Below are 23,968 nucleotides of genomic sequence, written 5' to 3' on the forward strand. Positions count from 1 at the left end.
TAAAGCTCTAGTAGTATTAACACAGGAATCAACTTGAGGGAAGAGGGTGAACTGCTGATTTGGCACTGTGGGGAGAGATTCCATTGTTTGAGAAAGGAATTTGGACAGAGAATTAAATAATCTTAACCTGGAGGGAGTGCAGGCAATCTGAGTTCAACACTGACGAATCGATGCAGGGTGATCATTATTACCAAATGGCTAATGCGAGGCTTTGAAATTTGCCATCACAGCCTCTTGTTTCATCTCAAGTGGAAGGGGATGCACGCGGTGTCCTGTTCTGACACATGGGTATATGCTGCAAAGCCTGGACAAAAGAAGCATCAGATTATCAGACAGGCGTTGCCAGGTCTCTTCCACTTCAAACCTTGTTTGGAGACTGGCATGCATAGCCCCATGGCTGAAGAACGGAAGCCCTTTGATAGCTCAGAGCAGCCTTGTGGCACATGGGCCTGGTTGTCATGTACAAGGGAGAGAACAATGAAAACCTCAGAAATGAGATGAAACTGCTCCTCTCCCACACACAGTCTATACCAATGGCCCTCCTGCAGAGCCAGATTTTTCAGAAGAGATCAACATGTTTGAAAATCTGACAGCATTCATGAGCTCTTTGGGAAATCTGGCCCATCATGTGTATCTAGGAGCCACATCTGGTAGTTAACAGTGGCTACAAGAATGACAGCAGAGATCATAAAAGATAAGGGTTGGAAGGGACCTCAGGAGGTCATCTAGTCCAGGGGTCAGCAACCTTTCAGAAGTGGTGTGTTGAGTCTCCATTTATTCACTCTGATTTAAGGTTTTGTGTGCCAGTAATATATTTAAACGTTTTTAGAAGGTCTCTTTCTATAAGTCTATAATATATAACGAAACTGTTGTTATTTAAAGTAAATAAGGTTTTTAAAATACTTAAGAAGTTTCATTTAAAATTAGATTAAAATGCAGAGCCCTGCAGTGTAAGTGCCACTGAAAATCAGTTTGTGTGCTGCCTTCAGCACATGTGCTATAGGTTGCCTATCCCAATCTAGTCCAACCCCCAGATTTTTGCCCAGATCCCTAAATGGCCCCCTCAAGGATTGAACTCACAACCTTGGGTTTAATAGGCTAATGCTCAAACCACTGAGCTATCCCTCCCCAACATCTAGAGAATCTGGACAGTGCTGTCTAAAGATGGTCCAGCCCTACTACGGTTTCTGAGACAACTGAAGTGATGGGGGGGTGGGGGGGAAGTCTATAGACCTCTATTAAATGGGGCTGTCCCTGCCCTGACCAGTTTCTGCCCAGCTGTGGGAGGAGAGGGGACAGGACCACTCTCCAGTGATGCTCTATCACAGAAGGAAAATTCCTCCTCTCTCCTCTGCAGCATGGAGTTATTGAAGTCCTGTGCCCCGCTCAGCCATGCCCAGAGCTGAGCTGCTGGCATCGTGTTTTGCTGCATGCATATCAGTCAGCTGCTGCAGTGTTTCGGTGAGAGGCTTTGAGTGGAATTTAAACTGAAGTAACCCCTAGTGGAAGGGACAGCTAGCCTCCCGCAGCCAGGGGTGTGACTGCACAGTACGTGCTTAAGAGTGAGTGCCCTCAAACCAGCTTATTCACCAGATTTAAAAAGACAGGTTCCCTCCCTGCACCAATAGGAGGAAATATCTGCAGGAACAGTAGCCTCTGAAGGCTCTAGCCCGCCCAACCCTTTGTCGTCAGGCAGTCAAGTTTTAAAGTAAACTTTTATTATGAACAAATACCAGTTCAGATCAGCACAACCAGCCGCCTGATTCCAAATTAGTAGAAATTATTTCAAAAAGTTTTTCAGTAGACAAAACATAGAGATCTTAGAATGCAGAAACCGAACCAGGAAAATTGTATCCCACTCACATTTCAATAGCAACAGAGCTTAGACAATGCACAGATTCAACCTTCCAGTCCTTCACTACTTATCCAACACTTGCACGTCCCGTCTCCAGGATACCAGGGGAGCTGAGAACACTGTTTGCAATTCAGTCATTTACTACCATTGCCACCACTAGCATGTATATTGGGCCTTCCACACCCTGATCTCACTTTACAAGTATTAATTATACCTCACAACACCCTGTGAGGTAGGGTGCTATCCCTATTTTACAGAGAGGGAAACTGAGGCATGAAGTTAACTGACTTGCCCTAGATCTCTCACTGAGTCAGTGGCAAAGCTGGGAATAGAGCTCAGGAGGCCTGGTGCTCTAGCCACTTGACACACTGGTACTTTGTCTATGTCCATCTCTCACTCTGACTCACTTTAACTAAACTCACAGAGAACACACTTAGGATACAAACATGCCACCAAAGAAAGAAATACAAAGCAAACAAGGTTCTATTTAAAATGATGCATCTGTTCCTTAATCTAACAAATTCTAACTCAATACATTCAAAATCACCTGCACCCACAATTTGATGATGGCAATTAAATAATTAATTACATTTCCATAATTCATGAAAGAAAAAACCATCCTGCAAATAGCTGTCAATACTCCTATGTGTATTATAGACTTAAGGCACCCAGAGATGTATGCCAATCTACCAACAAAGTGACTGGGCAAACACTGACGCTGTTTGACTACTTCCACTCCGCTTCCCCACTGCGTCAGGATTTTTGGATGTGATCAATACTCTTGGGATTTAGAGGCAATGCTCGAATCAACCCCTTGCTTTTCTCCTGAGAGGATGGTGGATGCCGTAGCATGTTGTGTGATGCAACCTACCATTCAGATACATGACACAACATGTCCAGATCATGAGGTGAGGGAAGAACTATTGGGGGAGGTGAAATTCACCCAGGGTGTAGACTCCAGTCAGTGGGGTTTGGACCAGGGATGCCTCTGGCCCAGGATTATGACATGCAGGTTTCTTTGTATCCAGTTGGATAAAACTATCCACAGCTACCCTCTGAGCAGGTATAAATCTCAGCCATGGGGAATCCCACCCAGTCATCCACCTCGCAGGTTTAGAGCCCAGGAATTAAAAGCTTCCTGACTGCTTATCTGCTGGTGGCCCGCTCCTGAGCCTGTTCATCTTGCTAGCTCAGTCAGAGGGCAGGCTGCTCTGCTGGGCTGCAAAGCTGGACAATTCTGGCCACGACAATGCACAGGAACAAGGCCAGGGACAACTTCTTGGCTGACAGCAAGAGCTCTGCGACCACAGGAAGACATCAGCAGTGCTGTGCTCACCTTGGCCTGCGTGGGAAGGCTGGAGCCTGCCCTTGAGGATACACAGCACAGCTCAGGCAGGGGAAGGAGCATCTCAGCATCATTCCTCCACCCCAGCCCAGTCTTTCCCAGCTCTGCCCCAGGATCCAGCAGCCTGGGCACCTCGCTAGCTTTCACCCAGGACTGTCTGGTGAGTGGCTGATGGGAATGGGGCCTCATCCCACCAAGCCTATCCGTGGCATCTGCAAGATCTATGGGGTGAAACGCACAAGGGTTTTAACCCTTCCCCCAGTGTCTTGAGGCCTCAGACAGCGCTGTCTGCCTGGCATTAGCCTTCACTGTCAGTGCTGCCAAGGAGTGAAACAGGCACCTTCCGTGCTCAGGCGCTGTGTGGCGACCCCACCTCGCCAGAGCGAAGGCCCTGTCTGCAGGGGACAAATTACACACGGCCCAGCAGCCAGTACCCTGCTCTAGCACTGTGTGTTGGGGGGAGTTATGGGAACGGCCGCCATCAGCAATGGCTGCACCAGCACTTCCCACCACAATGCGTGCAACAGGCAGTCACTGTCCCCCGGGTATCTCTGATTTGCTTTAGAAGGGGCTGGGAGCTGATCAAGGGCACCCTAACATGGTTTCCTGCCCCCGGCACAGTGGGGCAATTCAGTCCCATCTCCAGCCTGGATCTGCTCAGTAGCCATGGCTCTACCCCCTGGATTCAGAGGGGCTGTGCTGGGAAGGGGTCACACAGAGCAGAGACCCTGTAACTTTCTCATGCTTTAACCCTCTCAGCGTCCCCTGCTTTGGTGTCAGTTTCTATCAGGTCCTTGTTAATTGGCTGCAGGAAGCCCATCTGTGCAGACACAAGGCTCCCCTGAGTCACTGACATAGCAGCATCCCTGCTTTCTAGCTGGTCATACACAGGATCAATTTGCTTGGATGTGGCCACATCAGCTGCCCTTCGTCTCCCCATTTCAACCATGGTCAGTAACAAGAATCCATATGACGCAGACACACGCTAGGACCTCATTCTCCATAAAAATGGGACTTCATTCCTCCAACACACAAAGCAGCTTAACACAGAGATGGGGCTTTGTGTCACTTCCTTCTGGCTTCTCCTGCTGTCGTTCTTCCGGAAGAGTCTCTTCTTGGGAAATACTGTCCACAGTTCCAATCTGTCCCATCCCAAGCCAGTGTATTTCAGTGGCATCAACCCCCTCGTTTCCCCAGATGTCCTTGTCTGCAGCTTTCCCACGCAGGCAGCTAGGAGCCCAGCTTGAGTTGTTCCAGGCAATTCTAGCACAGAGGCGCTGCAGGGCGGCAAGAGGAGCCATTGCGACACTCAAGCGAGGTGAGAAGGCAGCTGACATGCCCCATGCCACCATGTTCTGCAGCTGATGCTACCCCTCCAGAAGACGCTTTCAGGGGTCTCCTCTCCCCATCCCCAGCATCACCTTCCCTCAGGCTACAGGAGCAAAGGAGGCCCAGCACCAACGAGACAACATCATGCTCTCTCATTGATAACAAGCAAGGGGACAGGGCTGCTATTCCTTCTGGGAAAGGCCTTGCCGCTGTTTTCCTAGAGAGACACTCATTCATATCCTGAGTCAGCAGCCCTAGGAGGGCAGGAGAACCAGAGGCAGGAAAGGGGGATTTCTAGGGAAAGAGTCCCTGACTTTGGCTCAACTCTTCAGCCAGCTGGTACAGACTCCCCTCCACTCCCACTCTCCAGCCAGCGGCACGATCTGCCCCAGACAGGCTTTTGACCAGTTCCCCGCCAAGGAGAGGCATTGGCAAGGAGAGAATGAAGCATGGAGGGATTAGAGGGAATGGAAGAGATCTTGCCAGAGAGAGACAAAAGAAGAACAAAAAGAAGAAAGAGAGAAGAGAGGGATGGAGCTGATGAGCATTAGAGAGACAAAGTTATAGGTCTTAAATACATCATTTAAAATACATTGTGCAGGAGAGGGTTAAAATCATCATCATCTGAAGCAACCTGGTAGCATTATTCAATGGTTAGTAAATAGAACATAAAATAGTGTGCCCAGCTTGCTTGGGGTGAGTGAAGAGGTTGTGGGGGGATGACACAGGCCCTCAGCCACTCTTGTGGCTGCCATCACCAGTCCGAATTTTCCGAGCCAGGATGGTCTCCTTGGAGACCGTCTTGCGGTCGCTGGCCAGCCCCAGGAGGCACATAAGATCGATGAAGGCCGTGGTGAAGTTGTAGTGCCAGCCGAACTCGCTGGTGGAGTAATCGTAGGGGAAGGTGTGGTGGTAATTGTGGAAGCCTTCGCCTGGAACGGAAGAGCACGGACAAGACACTGTAAATGCACCTGAACCTGGGTTTGAAACCATCACGCTCTAGAAGCTCCTTCCCCATGCTCAGGCAGGGACAGCCTCCGATCCTCCCCACTTGCAGCCCACAGACTTCACTGGGAGCTGGCCCAGGCCCTGGGCTCTGCGTGCCGAGGCTGTGCCTGCACGAGGGTTTCTAGAAAGTCTCCCAGCATTTGTCTATCCCTGGCACTGCTCCAACAGTGGAAGCGCCAGCATGGGGTGAGCCTGAGCACTGCTACCACTGGGCCATCAACCTTGCTTTGAGCAGGGTGCGACAAGGTGGTGGTGGAAGCGCTGGCCACGTGCGCACTTCCCCATCGACAAGCTGGTGGTGATACACCGGTGAGAGGCCAAGGCGGGAAGAATGTCAATGGGACCTGCCTGCAAACAGCCAGTCACAAAGGGACAGTGCTCGGAGCCAGGCACGCAGCACTCTGAGTGGAAGGGGAAAGGCAGGGGGGAGTAGGGGCTGAGCAGCCCCTGGTGGCTGGCTGTCCTGCTGCTCTTCCCTCTTCCAACACTTGGTGTGCAAGTTACACCAGCTCAGACTCCTCAGCCTCAGCTGCCCATGTGTAACATTGCCCACCAGCCCTGTCTCCTCTGCACCAAGCTCAATACCGGAGGAGGACCAGGATGGTGCTAAGGCATGTGAGGAGGCCAGAGCAGGCTGGAGGGGAGAAAGAGTGAGGGCTAGTTAATCTCAGCACAGGTCCAGCCAGAACTTGGTTGGCTCTTTACCTGACCCTCTTGAAGCTGTCAAACTGGGTGAGAAAACTCAGGATATTTCCAGCACTTCTGCTTGTGCCTGGGCCTCTCCTTATTAAAGCGCTTAAAATAGGCCCCCTCAGAGAGCCTAGTGCGGCTTGTGGGGGGTTCTGATTCCTCCTCCATCTCCCAGAGAGAAGCCGTCTAGCTTTGGCTGAGCTCCTGGTGAGATCTGAAGTGAGTCCTGGCTCTTCTTGATGGCTCCGTCCATCCATCTTCCATCCCCAGAATCTGAGACGCTCAGATCCAGATGGGAACTGTGCAGCTCCGACTCTCGCCAGTGAAAGTCTGGGGCCACATCCCCAGCTCATGTAAATCAGTGCAGTGCTGCCAAAGTCCACAGAGCTACGATACACACGAGCTGAGAATCTGGCCCAGGAAAGCAGTACAAAGCTAATGGTGATTCTGGGCTCATTTTTCCCAGGTCCTCAGCACCTCTGAAAATCAGGACTTGGCTTCTCAATTCTAGCACCCAGAAACTACTGGTGCTTCTGGCTGTGTGTGTCCAGCTATTTCAGAAGCATCATTTCCCAGAAGTGAAAAAAAGAGAGCGGGGGGCAATTGTCATCATAAAAAACAGGTAGTGAGACCTTCAGGCAGGGCAAATAAATCTCATTGTGAGATAAAGAGGTGCTATATGCAGGACACTGGAGAAGATAACCCCACTGCCCTACGTACCCACTGACTAGAGCATGAGACACACCAGTGAATGTGCAGGTTTGCAGGTGCGTGGGCAAGATCACCCAAATGGAGTCTACGTGCTTCTGGCTTTCCCATATGCGAGTGCAGGAACACTGGGGTTCCTAGCGTCAGATCCTGATGTAAATCAGGATAGCTGTATGGACTTCAAAGCAATGCAGATTTACACCAGCTGAGGATCTGGTCCATTTTATGTAATTATGCACCTAAAATCTCCCCAGTCTCACAGTTTTATAAATGGACGTTATTCTTCTTCCCTTCTCTCCCAGACTCTTGTGCACTGTTGCTATGCACTACTGAACAGCTGCTGTGTTCCTCCCCAGACACAGCTGCATTTCAGTGGCAGGCACAGTGATTTCTGCTTGTCTCATTCACAGTCAGTTTGTGGAGTGTTTTGGAATTAAAAGGCGCCACCAACGTACCTAAGGCTCCAAATGTGACCAAGCGGTTCTCCCGGGGGCTGATGTTTCGATCATAGGGCCGGTTGCCAAACATATGTGCAGCGCTGTTCACAAGCCAGGTGGCGTTGAGCACCACCACGTAGCGCAGGATGGTGGGGAGGAAGAAGCTGTTGCGAAGAGATTCCCCCCAGAAGCACCAGGGCACTAGGGTGGGGAACAGGAAGCACATGGCCACCACAGAAAGCTTGTAAAACCTGCCAGGACACAGATAATGGGGAGAGAGTTAGTGGGCAGGCGCATCCCATGGAAGAGCATTGAGGGGCACAGACAGTTCAGGTCATCTACACGGCTGAATCTCCGGGGCGGGGGAGAGGTGCTAATTTTAACTATACAAAGAAAACAGCACAGAACCAGCCCACCTCTGCCCCGGTTTTACCTCTGGAGAAAAAGGAAAACAAGGGCAGCGACAAAGTGGGCGCAGAAGAATAAAGAGGATAGGCTCGGCACACAACGAGAGCCACACCCCCGCTGGCAAGGGTAAGAAAGACCCAGCAGATGAGCTGGGAACGGAGTACAGGTGCTATGAAGCAGAGCTGCCAGGCTTCCTGGGGCTCCATTTATCATTACTGCTGCCAGGTCACATTTGTACGGAGGTGAGGGCGACAGCTGCCATCTTGGCTGACGTACCTGGGATTAAACCAGAGACCTCCAGATCTCAGGGCATGTGCTGCTGCAGCTCGAGCTCCGGCTCCTTACCTGTGGGCTGCAGCAGACTCCTCTCCTCTATCTGTCAAGGAACCTGTCACTCACACTGGGGGAGGCATGGTGCGGGAACAGGGCTGTGCGTGTGCAGTGGGGGAGGGGATAGAAGGAGGGAAATCCAATCCTAGCAAATGAAAGATTCCGCAGGGGAGACACCAGATGGTGGAGTCTAAGTGCAGCTGGGGTGTGTGGTGGTGGTGGGGGGAATCTTGTGCCTTTTCCATTTCCATGGGGATATGGGGGTTGGGCAAGAGGCAGGTCCTGAGATACAAGCAGAAGCCTCTCCTCTCACCCACCTACTAGGAACTATTGTTCCTCACAGGCTGCCCGGGGCTTTACCCCTGCTAAGGCTGCAGCAGCAGTGGGATATGTTCTATACAAGAGGGATTCAGCCAGTGGGCACTGGGACCTCTGTGCCAGCAACGTTCCCAGTGAGGCTGGAGCCCTGCCTTTTCTGACCCCATTTCCTCCTGTCCCACAAACAAAGCAAAACATGTCATATATTCCACTGCTGTGCTGGACGGAACTTGTTCCTCGTGGATTTCCGACCAGGTTCCCAAACAATGGCCCCGATACTCCAAACACTTACACCTGAGCCATGCCAAGAGGGTTAGTTTTGCTCTGGAGCAGGGATAGTCAATTATTTTTGTCAAGGTCCAAATGTCTTGGTCAAGGTCTAGTCAAGGTCCAGATTCCAGAGAAAATAATGATAATAAGTAAATAAAAGATTTTGAAGTCCATTCAAATGTGTCTGGCGGTCCGGATTTGGCCTGCGGTCCGCCTATTGATTACCCCTGTGAAAGATTCCTGTAGCCGGATGCCATGCCTCAGAGCCCCTTTGGTTCCCCAGGGATACATTTGCCCCAACACCTTGCACCACAATCACCCTATTTTCTTCCCCTACCCTGGCTGCACGCAGCTTACCTCCTCTGGAACATCACCACCTTGTCGGCCTTCAGGTCAGCCAGGTCTAGCTTCTGGCCCTTCTCAATGACGTCAGGGTGTTTGCGCACCAGCAGCCAGCCAACGTGGGAGAAGAAGAAGCCCCGCGTGGCGTTATGAGGGTCGGCGTCGGTCTCGGAGAACTTGTGGTGGGCGCGGTGATCTCGGGCCCACTCGTAGATGTCATTCTGGAATGAACATGGCTGGATAACTCACCGGATCAGCAAGGGTTAGAGTTAGGCCTATATATACACAACGTAGTCCGGTGTCTAAGGAAGCAAAATGGCACCTAGTGGAATTTACCAAAATCCCTTAACTGGTTTAGGTGCCTAAATCGCATTGATTTTAAGTCCATATTTTTTATGGGTTTTATTTGATTTTTGTTTTGAAAAAATTTTTGGCCATTTTTTCAAAACCAGAAGTTTTTGCTCAGAACATTTAAGTTTTCCTCAAAAGCTTTTATTGTTTGTTAATTCACCTTTTTTAATTGATCATTTGGGGAATTTGGTTAGCCCTGTCTCTGCTGCTTTGCCAATACTGATTCATCAGCTTAGCCCCATGGTGAATTCCGCCCCCCTAAAATTGGATGTTCTCAAAAATGAAAATTTTCCATTTTGAAATGGGAAAAAATAGTTTTTCAAACATTTCCCCAAAAAAAACATTTGAAGAAAGTTCTGTTGACTTTTTTTAAAGCCAAAATATCAGTCCATTTCAAAAACCTGTGGGAACGCACCCAGATTTGAAAACATTGAAATGTTCATGATTCTATGTAAAAAGTTCATTTTGACCAGCTGTAATAAAACCAGTTCACATTTACATTATCCCTCTTACAGCACTTTTGAAAAGCTGGGTAAATATCATTCGGTGACAGTCCACAGCTGGGAAACTGAAGCACTATGCAGGCACATTTGTAGCATTGTGATAGGATGTATAAACCCCACACTGGCTATGGTTAACCATGGGTTAACAGGAGCCTGAGCCCCATTAGGCCAGTGGGTGGCACTTGGAGGCGTATTGCACACTGGTCATCAAACCCACTTGGGAAGGAACTGAGTCTTCCTAACGGAGGGGGCATAGGGCAGTAAGAAAAGAAGACCCGGGGGAGGCGCAGGAGACAGGTAGCTGGGAACTTCCTGGACTAAATGCAGAAGGAAGCCTAGAGCCAGAACTGGAAGGTCCAGAGCCAGGAGGAAGCCTGGGACCAGAGGTGGGTCACCCTGATCCAGGAGGAAGCTGGAGGCAGGGAAGCCCACAAGGTGTTTGGACAAGTCTGAGCAGCTGCAGGGAAGGACTCTGCAGCACTCAGGCATCTCGGGAAGACACCGGCTTGGAGCGAGCTGCGGTGCCTGACCCTGCCATGAGAGCAGGACCCAGACCTCAGAGGAGAAATCCATGGAGATGTGGCTCATTACAAAGAGCCCAGGAAGGGGCTGGCGAGAAGGCTGAGGAATACCAATGGGAGGAAGGGGTTCTGGGAGGCAGCAGCAAGATGTATGACAGAACAGATCTTGGTGGCTCGTCCTCAGGTCCCTGGACTGGGACCCGTGAAGAGGGTGGGCCTGGGTTCTCCACCCCCGCCACTGGGAAGGTGGCGTGAAGCACTGACGTGAGGCGATAAGGACTAATCAGAGCCTGGAGAGAGGCTGTAAGAGCCACTTGTCCCAGAGGCTGGAAACCTCACAAAGACCTTGAAACTATTTGCTGGAATTTCTTACCCCAGAAGGGGGGAGGCTTAAAGTGACCTGGCCAGAGGGCTGACTGCCATGAAGAGGCCAGCCATCACAGGGCTGGGGTGCCCATCAGCCGGGAGCACTAAACAGGAAAGCGCTGCCATGCCCAGCCTCGAGGGGGGCACTGGTGGTGAGTCAACTCCTCTATGGGCACCTGTCACTTAAATATCAGAGCTCCTCCTTCATCTCAGAAGCACGGGGAATTTCTCCTCATCACCCTTTGGGGTGGGAAGGGTGAGGCCTGGAGCAACTAAAGACCAGATTTGTAATTGTATTTAGGGTCTGCAAAACCTAAGTGATTTAGAAGCCATCTGTGTCTACAAAGCTTTTGAAATGAGGTTTAAGCTCCTAAATCAGTTAGGCATCGCAACTCCTACTTACCTTTAAAAATCTGAGCCAAAAACTGAATCCAGACTTCCTGTATCCCTGTCTAGCGCTTTAACCACAAGACCATCCTTCTTGTATTGAGAATGTGATTTACCTCTGGGTCACCCAACATGTTCGTGGTAGAGCTGGAGTGCCAGGCCTCAATTCCCAGTTCCAACCACTGGGCACCTAAAGCCCCGTCCTGTGCCGTGCCGAGTATCCTCAGCTCCCCCAGAAGTCAGTTGGAGTTTGGGGCAGTCAGCACCTTGCGAGAACAGGCTCTCGAAGTGGTGGCAGAGCCTGGCTCCCTATACAAGCAGTGGTGGAACATGTACCATGCCAGTGCTGGAAATGCACTTTGGGAGGGGCAGGGCACAGCTGGGGTAGGTTCTCTTGTTTCCACCTTTAACTCCAAACTCAGTAATAATGGGTGAACCTCGGACAGTTCTTGTCTGGATATGAGCCAACAGTTTGCCCTTGTTGCCAAGAAGGCTAATGGCATTTTGGGCTTTATAAGTAGGGGCATTGCCAGCAGATCAAGGGACGTGATCATTCCTCTCTATTCGACATTGGTGAGGCCTCATCTAGAGTACTGTGTCCAGTTTTGGGCCCCACACTACAAGAAGGATGTGGAAAAATTGGAAAGAGTCCAGCAGAGGACAACAAAAATGATGAGGGGGCTGCAGCACATGACATGACTGAGTCTGAGAGAACTGGGATTGTTTAGTCTGCAGAAGAGAAGAATGAGGGGGGATTTGATAGCTACTTTTAACTACCTGAAAGGCGGTTCCAAAGAGGATGGATCTAGACTGTTCTCAGTGGTACCAGATGACAGAACAAGAAGTAATGGTCTCAAGTTGCAGTGGGGAGGTTTAAGCTGGATATTAGGAAAAACTTTTTCACGAGGGTGGTGGAGCACTGGAATGGGTTACCTAGGGAGGTGGTGGAATCTCCTTCCTTAGAGGTTTTTAAGCTCAGGCTTGACAAAGCCCTGGCTGGGATGATTTAGTTGGGGGTTTGGTCCTGCTTTGAGCATGGGGTTGGACTAGATGACCTCCTGAGATCCCTTCCAACCTTAATATTCTATGATTTAAGCACCCATCACCCTGATTGCCTCTGACGGCTGCTAGCCGGTACGTTAACCATCAGAGCAAAGGAAGCTCCTAAAGAGCTTGACTCGTGAACCTATTGTGTTTGCTAGCAGCTCCAGGCAGTAATGGGCAGGGCCAAGGAGGAGATAATCCATTTGCCAGAGAGAGAAAAGATTCTGGAGAGTCAGAGACACAGCAATTCTGCCTGCAAGGAACTGCCAGATCTGAGTAGACCCAAGACTAATATCCTGTATCTGACAGTGGCCAGCACTAGCTGCTTCAGAAGGTGTAAGAACCCCACAGAAACAGATGTGGGATGATCTGCCCTCCATTAGGGTAGATGTGGTCTCTAACAGTTATTGCCTGGCTTATGCCCTTAGTGGGAGGTCTGGCAGAAGATTTGTTGTCATTAATTATGATGGTAATTCTGGATATTCTTGTTATCTGTATAAATGTCCAATCTGTTTTCGAATCTTGATAAATTCTCTGCCTCAATGACTTCCTGTGGTAGTGAGTTCCACAGCCTAATTACACGCTGGGTTAAAGTATTTCCTTTTAGCAACTTTCTAAGGAAGAGAAAAGTTAGGCCCATATGTCAGCACTTTCTAATTCTACCAAGTCCTTCATGGGAATCAGACACAACTGTCAAGAGGAGAAGAGCCCCTGGAGGGAGAGCGAAATCCTCCTGGTTTGGGGTGATTTCCTATTGGTGTATTTCCTTAGCCATTCTCCCACTCCCAATACCCCTCACCCATCCCAGCAGCAGTATTACTCAGTGAGTCTCCCCTTTATGTGAAAGGTGAAGATCTCTGATCTCAGTAATAACTTTGGAGATACAGCTGTCAGAGGGGAATGGGAGAAAAGAAGGGACTGTGACTTCAACCTGCTTCCCTGTTGTATGTGTGGATACAGTTTAGGACTCATTGCTTCCCCGTGGACAGGCAAGCTGACAACCAGTGAGAGGGGTCCCTACCTGAAAAGCCATGGAGTTGCCAATGGCCAGAAAGATCCTGAGGGGCAAGCCAGCTTTGTAGGACCGATGGCTCCAGAGACGATGCGCTCCAGCTGTGATCCCAAGAGCACTCATCAGGAAACACAGGGACCCTGGACATAAAAAAAGGGGGGGAAGGCAATGAGTCAGATAAGTTAGACCATGTTGTCCAGCTGGAAATTTTCCATTGAATCATAGAATACGAGGGTTGGAAGGGACCTCGAGAGGTCATCTAGTCCAACCCCCAACACAAGAGCAGAACTTTCTTCTGAAGATGCACAAGCAAAAGAGACACTTGTGCTTTGATGCCATAATGATGGACACTCAGTGAATAAAACTGCTGCTTCCAGTACAGCCATGTGGCAACAACTCTAACAGATCTCGCTCTTTGGGAATTTCCCCTAATAATCTGGATAAATTCTCCTCTTTCTAGTTCACTTCATCGTATTTCTCCTAGTCAGACTTCTTTGGCATTTACACCTTTCTGTGGTAGATGGCGTAAGCCCAGATAGCTATCCTGCATAGTTACCGAGGGGCCCCCCTATAGGTTTAAGCCCTTAAGATTTCCCTATAGATATGCTTATTTCCCAGCCCCCAGACACACTACAATGTTAGACATCACACTGACTGGCAGGTGTTTTTAGATGTTACAGAAAGTGAACTACATACAGGGTCATCTTCTCTCCCTCACCCTTTTGAATACCCAAGCAGGAGCGAGCTGGGGGAAGTGGTTGTCTGATCAGATCCTAGACCATACCTTCAGCTCCATCATCGACTGGAGACTACTCAGCTTCCCCCTTCCCACCCGTCTCCTCTCCCTACTTCTCAGTTCTCCTCTCTGCTCGGCTTCTAGATTCATTGCCAAGTCGTAGGCAGGCCACAGGTGATTGGCGGTGGATTGGAAGAGTGTCAAGTTGACTTTTTTTGTTTGCTCCCCTGTGGTGCTGTCATGAGTCAGTCAGGTGGAGTTCCATCCCTTAAGGCAGGGGTTCTCAGACTTTTGTACTGGTGACCCCTTTCACACAGAAAGCCTCTGAGTGCAACCCCCCTTATTCTTTAAAAACATCTTTGTATCTATTTAACACCATTATAAATGCTGGCTCCCAGGAGCAGCAATAAGGGTACCACGTATGCATCATTTCCAAAGGCCAGTGTTCAGAAAGAGTAATTGTGGATAGAATTAGATGACAGCTCTGTCCAGAAATATCCTGCCTCCTCCCTGAGCTGGAGGAGAGGTGACTGGCACATTTATTAAATCTGCAGAGGATACTAAATTAGGAGGTGTTGCCAACAACTTTGAGGAAAGAGTAACAAAGGAGCGTCTATAGAGAGGTTAGATAATATGGGCCAGATCCCCAGGTAGAGTAGAGCTGATTTGTACTGCGCCGCCAGGGCTCTTTGGCTGCCAGCTCTGCCTAACTGGCCCAGGGAGGCGTCACCATAGTGCAAGGACGATCCCACAACACCACAGAACAAATGTCCCACATGTTCTCCATTGCTGGCATTGCAGGAAATGGGCATTGTTAAAACACCCCTGCACCATGCTAATCCATGTATAGCCCCTTTTTGGCCATTACAGGCCAGTGTAAATCAAAGCTACCCCCAGGCTGCTCCACCACTGCACAAGGAGGACAGCATGCACAGAATAGTCCCCAGTGCAGGGCCTTGAGGGTATACCACCCTCCCTGACTTCCCCTTTGTGTGTTTTGGCCACAACAGAGGGCCACAGTCAGGACATAAAAGAATCCAGAGTCAGGCTTGTCAAATGCAGGTAGTGCCTCCGGGGGAAGAGAATCCCTGGCTGGACAGTAGTGATAGGGGAGATGCACAGAAAGCAGCAATGCTGAGAGACCAAAGGGATCTCACAGACACTGCTGTGGAGGGATATTGCCTGACTAGCAATACTATGTAGTTCTGGGGAACTCTGGTCCAGAAAGAGATTGTGTGATATAACGCGGGCAGGAACTGAGAAGGGCAAACATCAGCAAAGGGCTGGAGAGCTTGAAAAGCAATGAGAACTTAGTATGTAGAACCTGGCAAGATGGAAATTAAAGGGGATAGAACCAGAGAGTCTATAGGACTCTGAGAGATGTGAACCTCAAACCAACAGAAGAGTGGTTTAGGATGGTATAACTATGAGTAATATAAGAGGCTATTGGTCCCAGACTCTGCAGCTTACAGTAGTGGTAGAGCATAGACTGAAGCTACGACTGTGGTATATATTCTGAATAAGGGATGCTCATCTGTCCCAGGTGGTAGGGCACTGCTAAACTGAAATTAAAGTCCAGAAAGATCAACCTGAAACAGAAAACAGCAAAGAAAAGCAACAGTACAGAACTGAGAACACAAGTGTGCTGTGAGGAACGGCCAAAGACAGAGGAAGGTGAGACACAGACTGGGGGGTGGGGGCATGGAGCAAAATGGGATGAGAACAGAGGGGGCAGATGTGCTTAGGGATGCATCAGAAATGCTGTAGAGTGGGGAAGAGTAAGAAGGACAGACATCATTTAATTCCCACACAGACCCCAGCTCATCCCATTTCTGGACCCCATGGTTGTCCCATTTCCCTGGAAGAAACCCACCAAACCAATCCCCTTCCTCCTCACCCCACCCTAACTTAATTCTGAGGGTATCTGGCTGCCTTGCTGCATGCTGAGGTGCAGGCCCGTCTCTAGGGTGCAGCCAGACACTCCATTGGAGCAGGTCTGTGAGGCTCCCAGAACTCTGCGTGCAAGGCTGGAGCTGGTGCTTTCAGAACAGATAATGCTGCACCAGAGAGCAGTGGGGCCCGAAGAGCAAGGCTTTCTGCTGCACAAAACAGTGTCAAGGGCCTTGAAAGTTTTCCCCAAGGACACACTGATGCTGCATATTCTCCCCAGCGAGGTCAGCCCCTGGGACAGCATGCGCAGTTCCCAGATTATCAGGGATGCAGGGGAAGACGCTGTCCTTGGAGCGTGTCAGTTTCACAGGGTAAAAGCCCAACATGATTCTTTTGTAAAGGGACCATTGTGTGCATGGAAGCATTCTGAGTGACACTGGCTTCACACTGGTGCCTTCGCCACTGCCTTTCGGCAGACTGTGAACCATGCCTGTGGCACCCCACCAGCCACTGCCTGCTACAGTCACGGGAGCAGAGAGTCAAACCAGCAGGTCTTGGAAATCCAAGGGGTAACAATTAAGCCTCCTGCCTTGTTCTGGAAGGAGATCTCTCTTCCCAGCTCTGGCTGTGATCCCCCCAGCCTCTAGCCAGGTCCAGAGGCCCAAGCATCTGAAAGTAGACCAGCCCAAGCCTGGCAGTGGCATGAAAAGACAGCAAGGGAGATCCCAGCCAGATCTCACAAGGGACTGTCCAGCAGCCTGGTTTGCCAGATTGTTACCTAGGGAGCATCTGGCTGGAAATATCTAAACTGGAGGGCCTGACTCCACTTTCTTACCCAGCCATGTAAATCAGACATGAATGAGACCCCCATCTCTACTTTAAAATGCTCCATTTCTGTAATAGTCAGAGGCTGGGATCGGAGAAGCAGTCAGAACTTCAGGCACATTTCGCCACACCTCGTCATCTGAACTAACCAAACTGCTCAAGTCTTCAAAATAGGTCAGAAAAAGTTTTGTGAAAGACAGGGTCTTTGGTGAGAGCCTGCACCTCCCATCCTGATTCCAGCTGCAGCTCAGCCTTGCATTTCAGAAGATGAGTTTGGTTCTAACACTGGCCAGAGGGTCTGAGTCGGGAGAATATATCTGACCCCAGTGGGTTCGCTCTAGTCATCTTTCATCCATTGCAGCCTTGACTGGAACTGGTTGCACGTGAAACAGCCTCATGAAGTTGTACAAGGTTGCCTTAGTGTCTAACTTAAAGTTTCAATTTTTATCTGTGTGTTTAGGAAAGTGATACAAGAATTAGCTCCAGCTTTAACTCATTCCTGTGCCTTCACTCACATGAGACACCTCGTTCTGCAAGCCTGGCTTCTTGTGCTCCTGGAAGACCCCGAGACAGTTTCTGCAACCTCTACTCTTTATTACCCTCAGGCACTGGCCTCATCCCCTTTTGGGTGATCATATTCTTCTGCCCCCTGCAGTTTCACACTCAGACATGGAAGATGGGAGAGTCCCCTCCACTTACCCCATGCCAAGGTGGCAGGTTTTGCTGCAGGTATCAGCCACAACCCGTACAAGCTCCCTAAGTGCAGCAGGCTCATGAGGATGATGTTCCTCCAGACGTATCTCTTGGCAGGCTTGGGGCCCTCCTTCTCACAGTAGCTCTCATCAAAGATATCGTCTGTCATGCCCCGGTCTCCTCCCAAGTCCTCTTGGTTGGATAGGGCCTTCTCCATGCCTGCTCCCCCATTCCTCATCACCCTGGCGGTGACTGTGGGGGAGAGGAGATCCTTGGAGAGCTGGCATTGGGAGGGGACATTAAAAACAAACAACATTGTGTTGGTTACAATCTGGTCCACCCCACAAGGATCAAGAGGGGCTGGGTCTGGGCTGCTGATCCACCATCACACCCATCTCCAAGGACAGAGGGGCATTAGGAGCCAGGGCTGGCTGTCTCTTCATCACAGCCCTCCTCCCCCCCCCCCGCCATCCCCCACATCATATTCTGAGGGGGAGGCGGGGGGAGGTTACTAAAGCAGCTTCTGAGTGGTAACAGGAGTCTGTCTGGGGTTCTCCAGCCAGGCCCAGTAGCACACAGACAATGGCATGTTGTTCTCTTGTGGTGCAACCCACCTCTCACCCTGGGTCAGTGTTAAGCCTAGACACCACTTCATCCCTAGGCACCACTCAGGATCTGTGGTGCCCTATACAGGGGTGGATCTCAGCCCTGAGGCTTTGGGGGGCATGGAGAGTGCGAACGAAGGTGTTCAAAGACATCCCACCACCAGCAGCAGCAGAGATCCCCTTCAGGGCACAGGGAATCACTCTTCATGGGTGTTTTACATCGATTACTCAAGGGTCCCTAAGAGCTTGGACTGAGCTCATTTCTTTCAGCCACCAATAAATTACATTGTGCAAACCAGCAACAGAGGGAATGAGATTCACACTTTGTTCCCAGGGCTTCTCCTAATACCAATCCTTTCCCTTCCACAGCCTCTTCCATGGAGGATCTCAGGGCAGTTCAGATATTACTGGGTTAAGCCTCACAATCTATTTGTGATACCTTTTCACTCTCTCTGACTTACTTTCCTTCTCTGTCCAGTGGGGAGAGCGATACTGGCTGACTTGTGCCAAGTGCTTTGAGATCTCTGGGTGAGGAGTGATAGGGATAAGGATAGTGTTGCATGCTCCTAGCTAAAACCTTAGAGTTGGCACCTCATGGTTACCGATCAGTATCAGTATCTCCCACACTCAGAGATGGGGAAGTCAAGGCACCGAGAGAAGTAACTTGCCTGAAGTCACCCAGTGAGTCAGTGGCACAGTTAAGAATAGACCTTAGAAGTCTTGGCTCCCAGTTCCCCTGATGCAAGCATGACCCAACATTCATTCTTCACATGCCCTACCCCTCTGTATTAGCAGGAGTGCCAGATCACATGTGCATGATGAAAGGATCATGCATGAGTGACCTCACTAGGCAGGATCCTTTCATTAAATCTGGAGTAACTGATCCTCCTCTCAGCCAGGTGTGGTCACTTCATGGCTGCACACCAGGGTGCCCATCTCAGGTCTGAAGGGCATGATGGGCTTGATTTTCAGAGGGGCCAGGCACTTGTTGGAGCGTCTGACCCCTGAGAATCAGCCCAAATGGGCCTCAGCGGTCCTATGCCTTGCTCAGCCATTTCTACTTGTACAAACGGGTGTACAGACACTACCCAATTGGAATGTCAGAATCAGGCCTGATCCTTCTGGACATGCTGAGGAAGCCTGGACAGGTGTCTGTGCCTCTCCAACAGCTATTTGGTATCTTTGGTGGCAGGGCATTAGAAGCTGGCTCACACATATGTTCTTCCCAGTGGTAGGGCACCCTCTGGAGCCAGGGCTCCACTGTGGCCCAGTTTCTTGAGGGAGGCATTAAAAGCAATCCATGCTGTTTATGTGGCCACCCAACTCCTCCCTTTCCCAGGGGCAGAATCTACAGCCTCAGCAATACCTCCCCACAGTGACTATTATAGAGGCAGAGAAATTCCCCTTCGAGGATCCGCAGGCACCTTACAGGTTCTCTTGCAGACATCTGGAATCAAACATATTTCTATTTAAAAGGAAGAGCCTAGGCAAATCCATGCTGCCAGACAGCTTTGTTGCTGGAGAGTTGTCTTCTTTGCATCCCAGCTTGGGGACCCTGTCTCCCAACAACTCTCTTCTAGTCAATGTCACTTTGATAAGGTCCCTCACCAAAGGCTTTTAAGCAAAGTAAACTGCCATGGGATAACAGGGAAGGTCCTTTCATGGATTGGTAACTGGTTAAAAGACAGTAAACAAAGGGTAGGAATAAATGGTCATTTTTCAGAATGGAGAGAGGTAAATAGTGATGTCCCTCAGTGGTTAGTGCTGGGCCCAGTCCTATTCAACATATGATCTGGAAAAAGGGGTAAACAGTGAGGTGGCAAAATTTACAGATGATACAAAACTACTCCAGATAGTTAAGTCCCAGGCAGATTGGGAAGAGCTACAAAGAATCTCACAAAACTGAGTGACTGGGCAACAAAATGGCAGATGAAATTCAGTGTGATAAATGCAAAGTAATGCACATTGGAAAACATAATCCTAACTATACATATAAAATGATGGAGTCCAAGTTAACTGTTGCCACTCAAGAAAGAGATCTTGGAGTATTTCTAGATAGTTCTCTGAAAACATCCACTCAATGTGCAGAAGCAGTCAAAAAAGGAAACAGGCTGTTGGGAATCATTAAGAAAGGATAGATAATAAGACAGAAAATATCATGTTGCCTCTATATAAATCCATGGTACACCCACACCTTGAATACTGCATGCAGATGTGATCGCCTCATCTCAAAAAAGATTTATTGGAATTGGAAATAGTTCAGAAAAGGGCAACAAAAATTATTAGGGGATGGAACGGCTTCCATATGAGCAGAGATTAATAAGGCTGGGACTTTTCAGCTTGGAAAAGAGATGAGTAAAGGGGGGACATGACTGAGGTCTATAAAAGTGTGACTGGTGTGGAGAAAGTAAATAAGGAAGTGTTATTTACTCCTCATAACACAAGAACTAGGGGTCATCGAATGAAATTAATAGGCAACAGGTTTAAAATAAACAAAAGGCAGTATTTCTTCACACAACTCACAGTTAACCTGTGGAACGCCTTGCCAGAGGATGTTGTGAAGGCCAAGACTATAAGAGGGTTCAAAAAAGAACTAGATAAATTCACGTAGGATAGGTCCATCAATCGCTATTAGCCAGGATGGGCAGGGATGGTGTCCCTAGCCTTTGTTTGTCAGAAGCAGGGAATGGGCGACACGGGATGGATCACTTGATGATTACCTGCTCTGTTCATTCCCTCTGGGGCACCTGGCATTGGCCACTGTCGGAAGACAGGATGTTGGGCTAGATGGGGATCTTTTGTCTGACCCAGTATGGCTGTTCTTATGTTCATAATAATGATACATCCAGAGGTTTTGGGGACAGACTAAAGTGTCTGTGAAATATGTTATAATCCAGATATTAGGCATGTTAGGGTTCTCCCCAGCCCAAATGTCAGATATACCCATATGACTTCCTATCAGGAGGTCGTATATACTTCCCTGGCTGCATGATAATTGACCGAGAGGGCTCAGGGCTTGTCTATATTGGGGAAATTACCAGCATAGCTATGCCTGTAAAATTACACCCGCATTGATGCTCTTATCCCAGATTGACTCCACAGGGAACTTTACTAACATTGATATAATTATAGCAGCACAGTATGCTGGTCATCTTCCCTGCGTAGGCCTTCGAGAGGCCATATGGCCCACAGACAGCTCTGAAATCCAGCTGAGAGACATGACAGGAGGACTCACTTGGCTGGAGACTAATGGGGTGGGGAGGAGAGAGGGGGGAGTTATCTCCTGGCCTAAGGGCTATGCTGGCTCCTCTTGCCTCTGCCCCGAGAGAAGGACGGGGATTGAACAGGGCTGCTTTGGGGTCTAGAGGTGGGGGAGTAGCCAGATCATTTACATGAGTGCCCCCTCATTCATGAATGACTCTGCAGCTCCCATGTGCAGAACAGATGTTCCCCCCACCACTCTCTGCCAACATTAAGCACCCAGTAGTGAACCTGGTATACAGCCAGCACAGACAGCCTACTAGAGTTTATGTGCCCCCTAGAGCTGGACTCAGGACCAAATCCCAGTAATACAATCTCAGGCCAGTATACGGCAGCACCCCACAAGCAACATAGCACAGGGTCATTCACAACCTTGAGAAAAAGAGAGAAGGCAGCAGATGTGTCAATTAAGTCTAGTCCCTAAATAAATATTAAAAAATGAAAGGAAAATATCAGTCCTGGCATGCATTTCTGCTGGAGAGAGGGCAGGCTCTCCACATCCCTGCACCTCGTGTAGTCCTTTATACTCCTGAAAAGGGGCGGGAATACCCTGCCATTCTGAGCTGGGAGCATTTCCCTCCCACTTTGCATAAACGTGCTGTGGATAGGAGGCGTTAGATGGGGAAATCAGCTAAATCCGTCTAGAACGGAAACTGCCCGGAGATCATTCATTTTTAAAAGGCTAATTTCGGCCCACCCCAGGTTATTATTAAGAGATGAGGATGACTGAACACTGGATATTTGCAACCTCTCATTTACTCTTGCCTTGTTCACAGCATAATCAATTTCACTTTGGTTTCTAGTCAATTTCACCTTGAGTGTCCTAGGCTAGCACGGTGCGCAATGTTTGGGTTACAAACACTGCAGGAGAACGGCGGTTTAAAAACTGGAAAAGATTTCCATTGGGAGTTTTAATAAAAACCATCGGCCATCTGCCCAACAGACTCGCATGGAACCGCTTCTATGGCGCAGAAGGCTTTGCTCAAAAAAATTCCTCGCAAAACCAGCAGTTAATGATTCACTCCTCTCTCCACACACCCCCTTCCTCAAGGAGATTTCAGCAGCGTACTTAACCAGTTAAGATCTTGCTCCCCCTCTGTGGGCTCAGTCTGCCTCAGGTTAGCAGCAAATTGCGTTTGCTAATGCTTTGAGAATAACAAAAAAGCAACGAGATTTTAACACCCCCCCCACCCCGAATTTCCCAGTTCTAGTTAACTAAACCCCCTGTGAAAAAGAAATGGTTCGAGCTGGTGGCATCAGGGATCTATTCAGCAGAGCTCACGTAGCAGGTCTCTAGAAGTTACTACCTAGGCAGTGCTTCCATTTAGGCAGCCTAGGCAATGGCCACGATTATTGGGGGGCGGCATTTTGCGAGGGGGGGAGGTAGGCGGCTCCGGTTGACCTGCCGCAGTCGTGCCTGCAGACGGTCCGCTGGTCCCGCGGCTCCCGTGGAGCTGCCGCAGGCATTTCTGCGGAAGGTCCCTGGCTCGGTGGACTTCCCGCAGGCATGACTGCGGCACGTCCACCGAAGCCGCGGGACCAGCGCGCGGAGCGGCCAAATGGCCGTGCGCCTAGCGCGCTAAAAATACTAGCGCCGGTCCTGTACCCAGGGCTCTGCTTACCTCCTCTTGGAGCAAGCTGGCAGGCATCTGGGGACTGCGCGTGTGTGTGCAGAGCTCTATGGACAGCTACTGCCGGCGGCTTCCTCTGCGGAGATCCGCTGTGACCCCCGAGGGAGGGAGAGCTGCGTGCTGCTCCTGGCAGATGCTCTGCGCTTCAGTGAAGACGCCGCCTGTGGCGGTGCCCGTGGTAATGGGATCCCGGGAGATGGATCGTGCTTTGCCGCGGGGAGCCCTCGCAGCACTTCAGCGGCGTCCCCGCTCCTTGGCTTAGTAGGCGACAGCTGCCAGGGCTGAGGCAGTGAAGCTTTCCGGTGCCCTACGCTTGCTGCTGTTGTTATTGTTTTCTTGGGACTGGCAGACCGATGCCAGGTGAGGGGAAGGATGCTGATGAAGAGGACGAGGATGGGAGAATCGCTAATGATGCCTTTAGACTTGCCGAGGGGATCCTATTGGTTGACGGAAATTTGGTGCCACCTAAGGCTGCCCTCGCCATTGGCTGTCAGCAATCTGCTGTTCGCGTTGCTGTTGGACTGTAGCGCTCTGTCCTAGGCTAAGCTGCGCTGCCATCTCAGCCACGCGCCCCGCACGGGGCCCTCCCCCCAATGGGAAGAGAAACGCGCAGCTGCCAGCCTCAACCGAGCGAGAAGGCGATGACCTAGAGTTACCTTGCTCTGGAAAGTGGGTCAGGAGGTCTCGCCTGCGCTGGGTCCTAGGACTGAACCCTCTGCATTCCTCTGCTTGTGGCTGGTGGGGGAGTGGGTTGCTGGGGTGGGGGGCGGCGAGTGGCTCGTACGAGGGGGCTTCCCTGGGGGGCTTCCCAGGAAACAGCTGCCAGTGAAATGCCATAAGTCGCCTGGGGGTGTTCTTCGTGCTAACCCTGCTAGGTAGCTGGGATCTCGATATCTCCCACCGCCCTTCTTCTAGCGCCTGGGCAGCATACCTCAGCCGCCTTCGCTGACAAAGCCCAGCCGGGGGGATCCGGTTTGCATCCTCTCTGATGCGCCATCCTTTCTAGCTGGTTTGCAAAGAGCTGCCTCCCGCTAAGAGGGCCGCTGCTAAAGGCTTCCTGCGCCCCTGAAGGGGCCACCTGGGGAGCAATGGACACAACCTAG

At 50.2% G+C, this 23,968-nt stretch overlaps 1 protein-coding gene across 1 annotated transcript; it reads right to left on the minus strand.

The window, feature by feature from the left end:
- Window positions 1-1,696: 1,696 nt before the first annotated feature.
- On the minus strand, window positions 1,697-23,417 carry SCD (stearoyl-CoA desaturase). The gene is made up of 6 exons (XM_032778260.2): window positions 22,857-23,417; window positions 17,375-17,648; window positions 13,234-13,364; window positions 9,056-9,261; window positions 7,391-7,623; window positions 1,697-5,461 (listed from the first exon to the last, which is right to left on the minus strand). The coding sequence occupies exons 1-6, from the start codon at window positions 22,881-22,883 to the stop codon at window positions 5,262-5,264; spliced, it is 1,071 nt and encodes a 356-aa protein (XP_032634151.1). The 5' UTR covers window positions 22,884-23,417; the 3' UTR covers window positions 1,697-5,261.
- Window positions 23,418-23,968: the final 551 nt, after the last annotated feature.

The sequence above is a fragment of the Chelonoidis abingdonii genome, chromosome 16 (assembly GCF_003597395.2).
Source record: "Chelonoidis abingdonii isolate Lonesome George chromosome 16, CheloAbing_2.0, whole genome shotgun sequence".
In the NCBI taxonomy this organism is placed as follows: domain Eukaryota; kingdom Metazoa; phylum Chordata; order Testudines; family Testudinidae; genus Chelonoidis; species Chelonoidis abingdonii.

Coding starts and splice junctions, on each gene's coding strand:
- SCD (XM_032778260.2), bottom strand. CDS start 22,883: ATGCCTGCCAGCTTGCTCCAAGAGGAG. Junction 13,365..17,374: donor ACCTGCCACCTTGGCATGGG/GTAAGTGGAGGG, acceptor TTTTATGTCCAG/GGTCCCTGTGTTTCCTGATG. Junction 5,462..7,390: donor GGTCACATTTGGAGCCTTAG/GTACGTTGGTGG, acceptor CTTCCGTTCCAG/GCGAAGGCTTCCACAATTAC.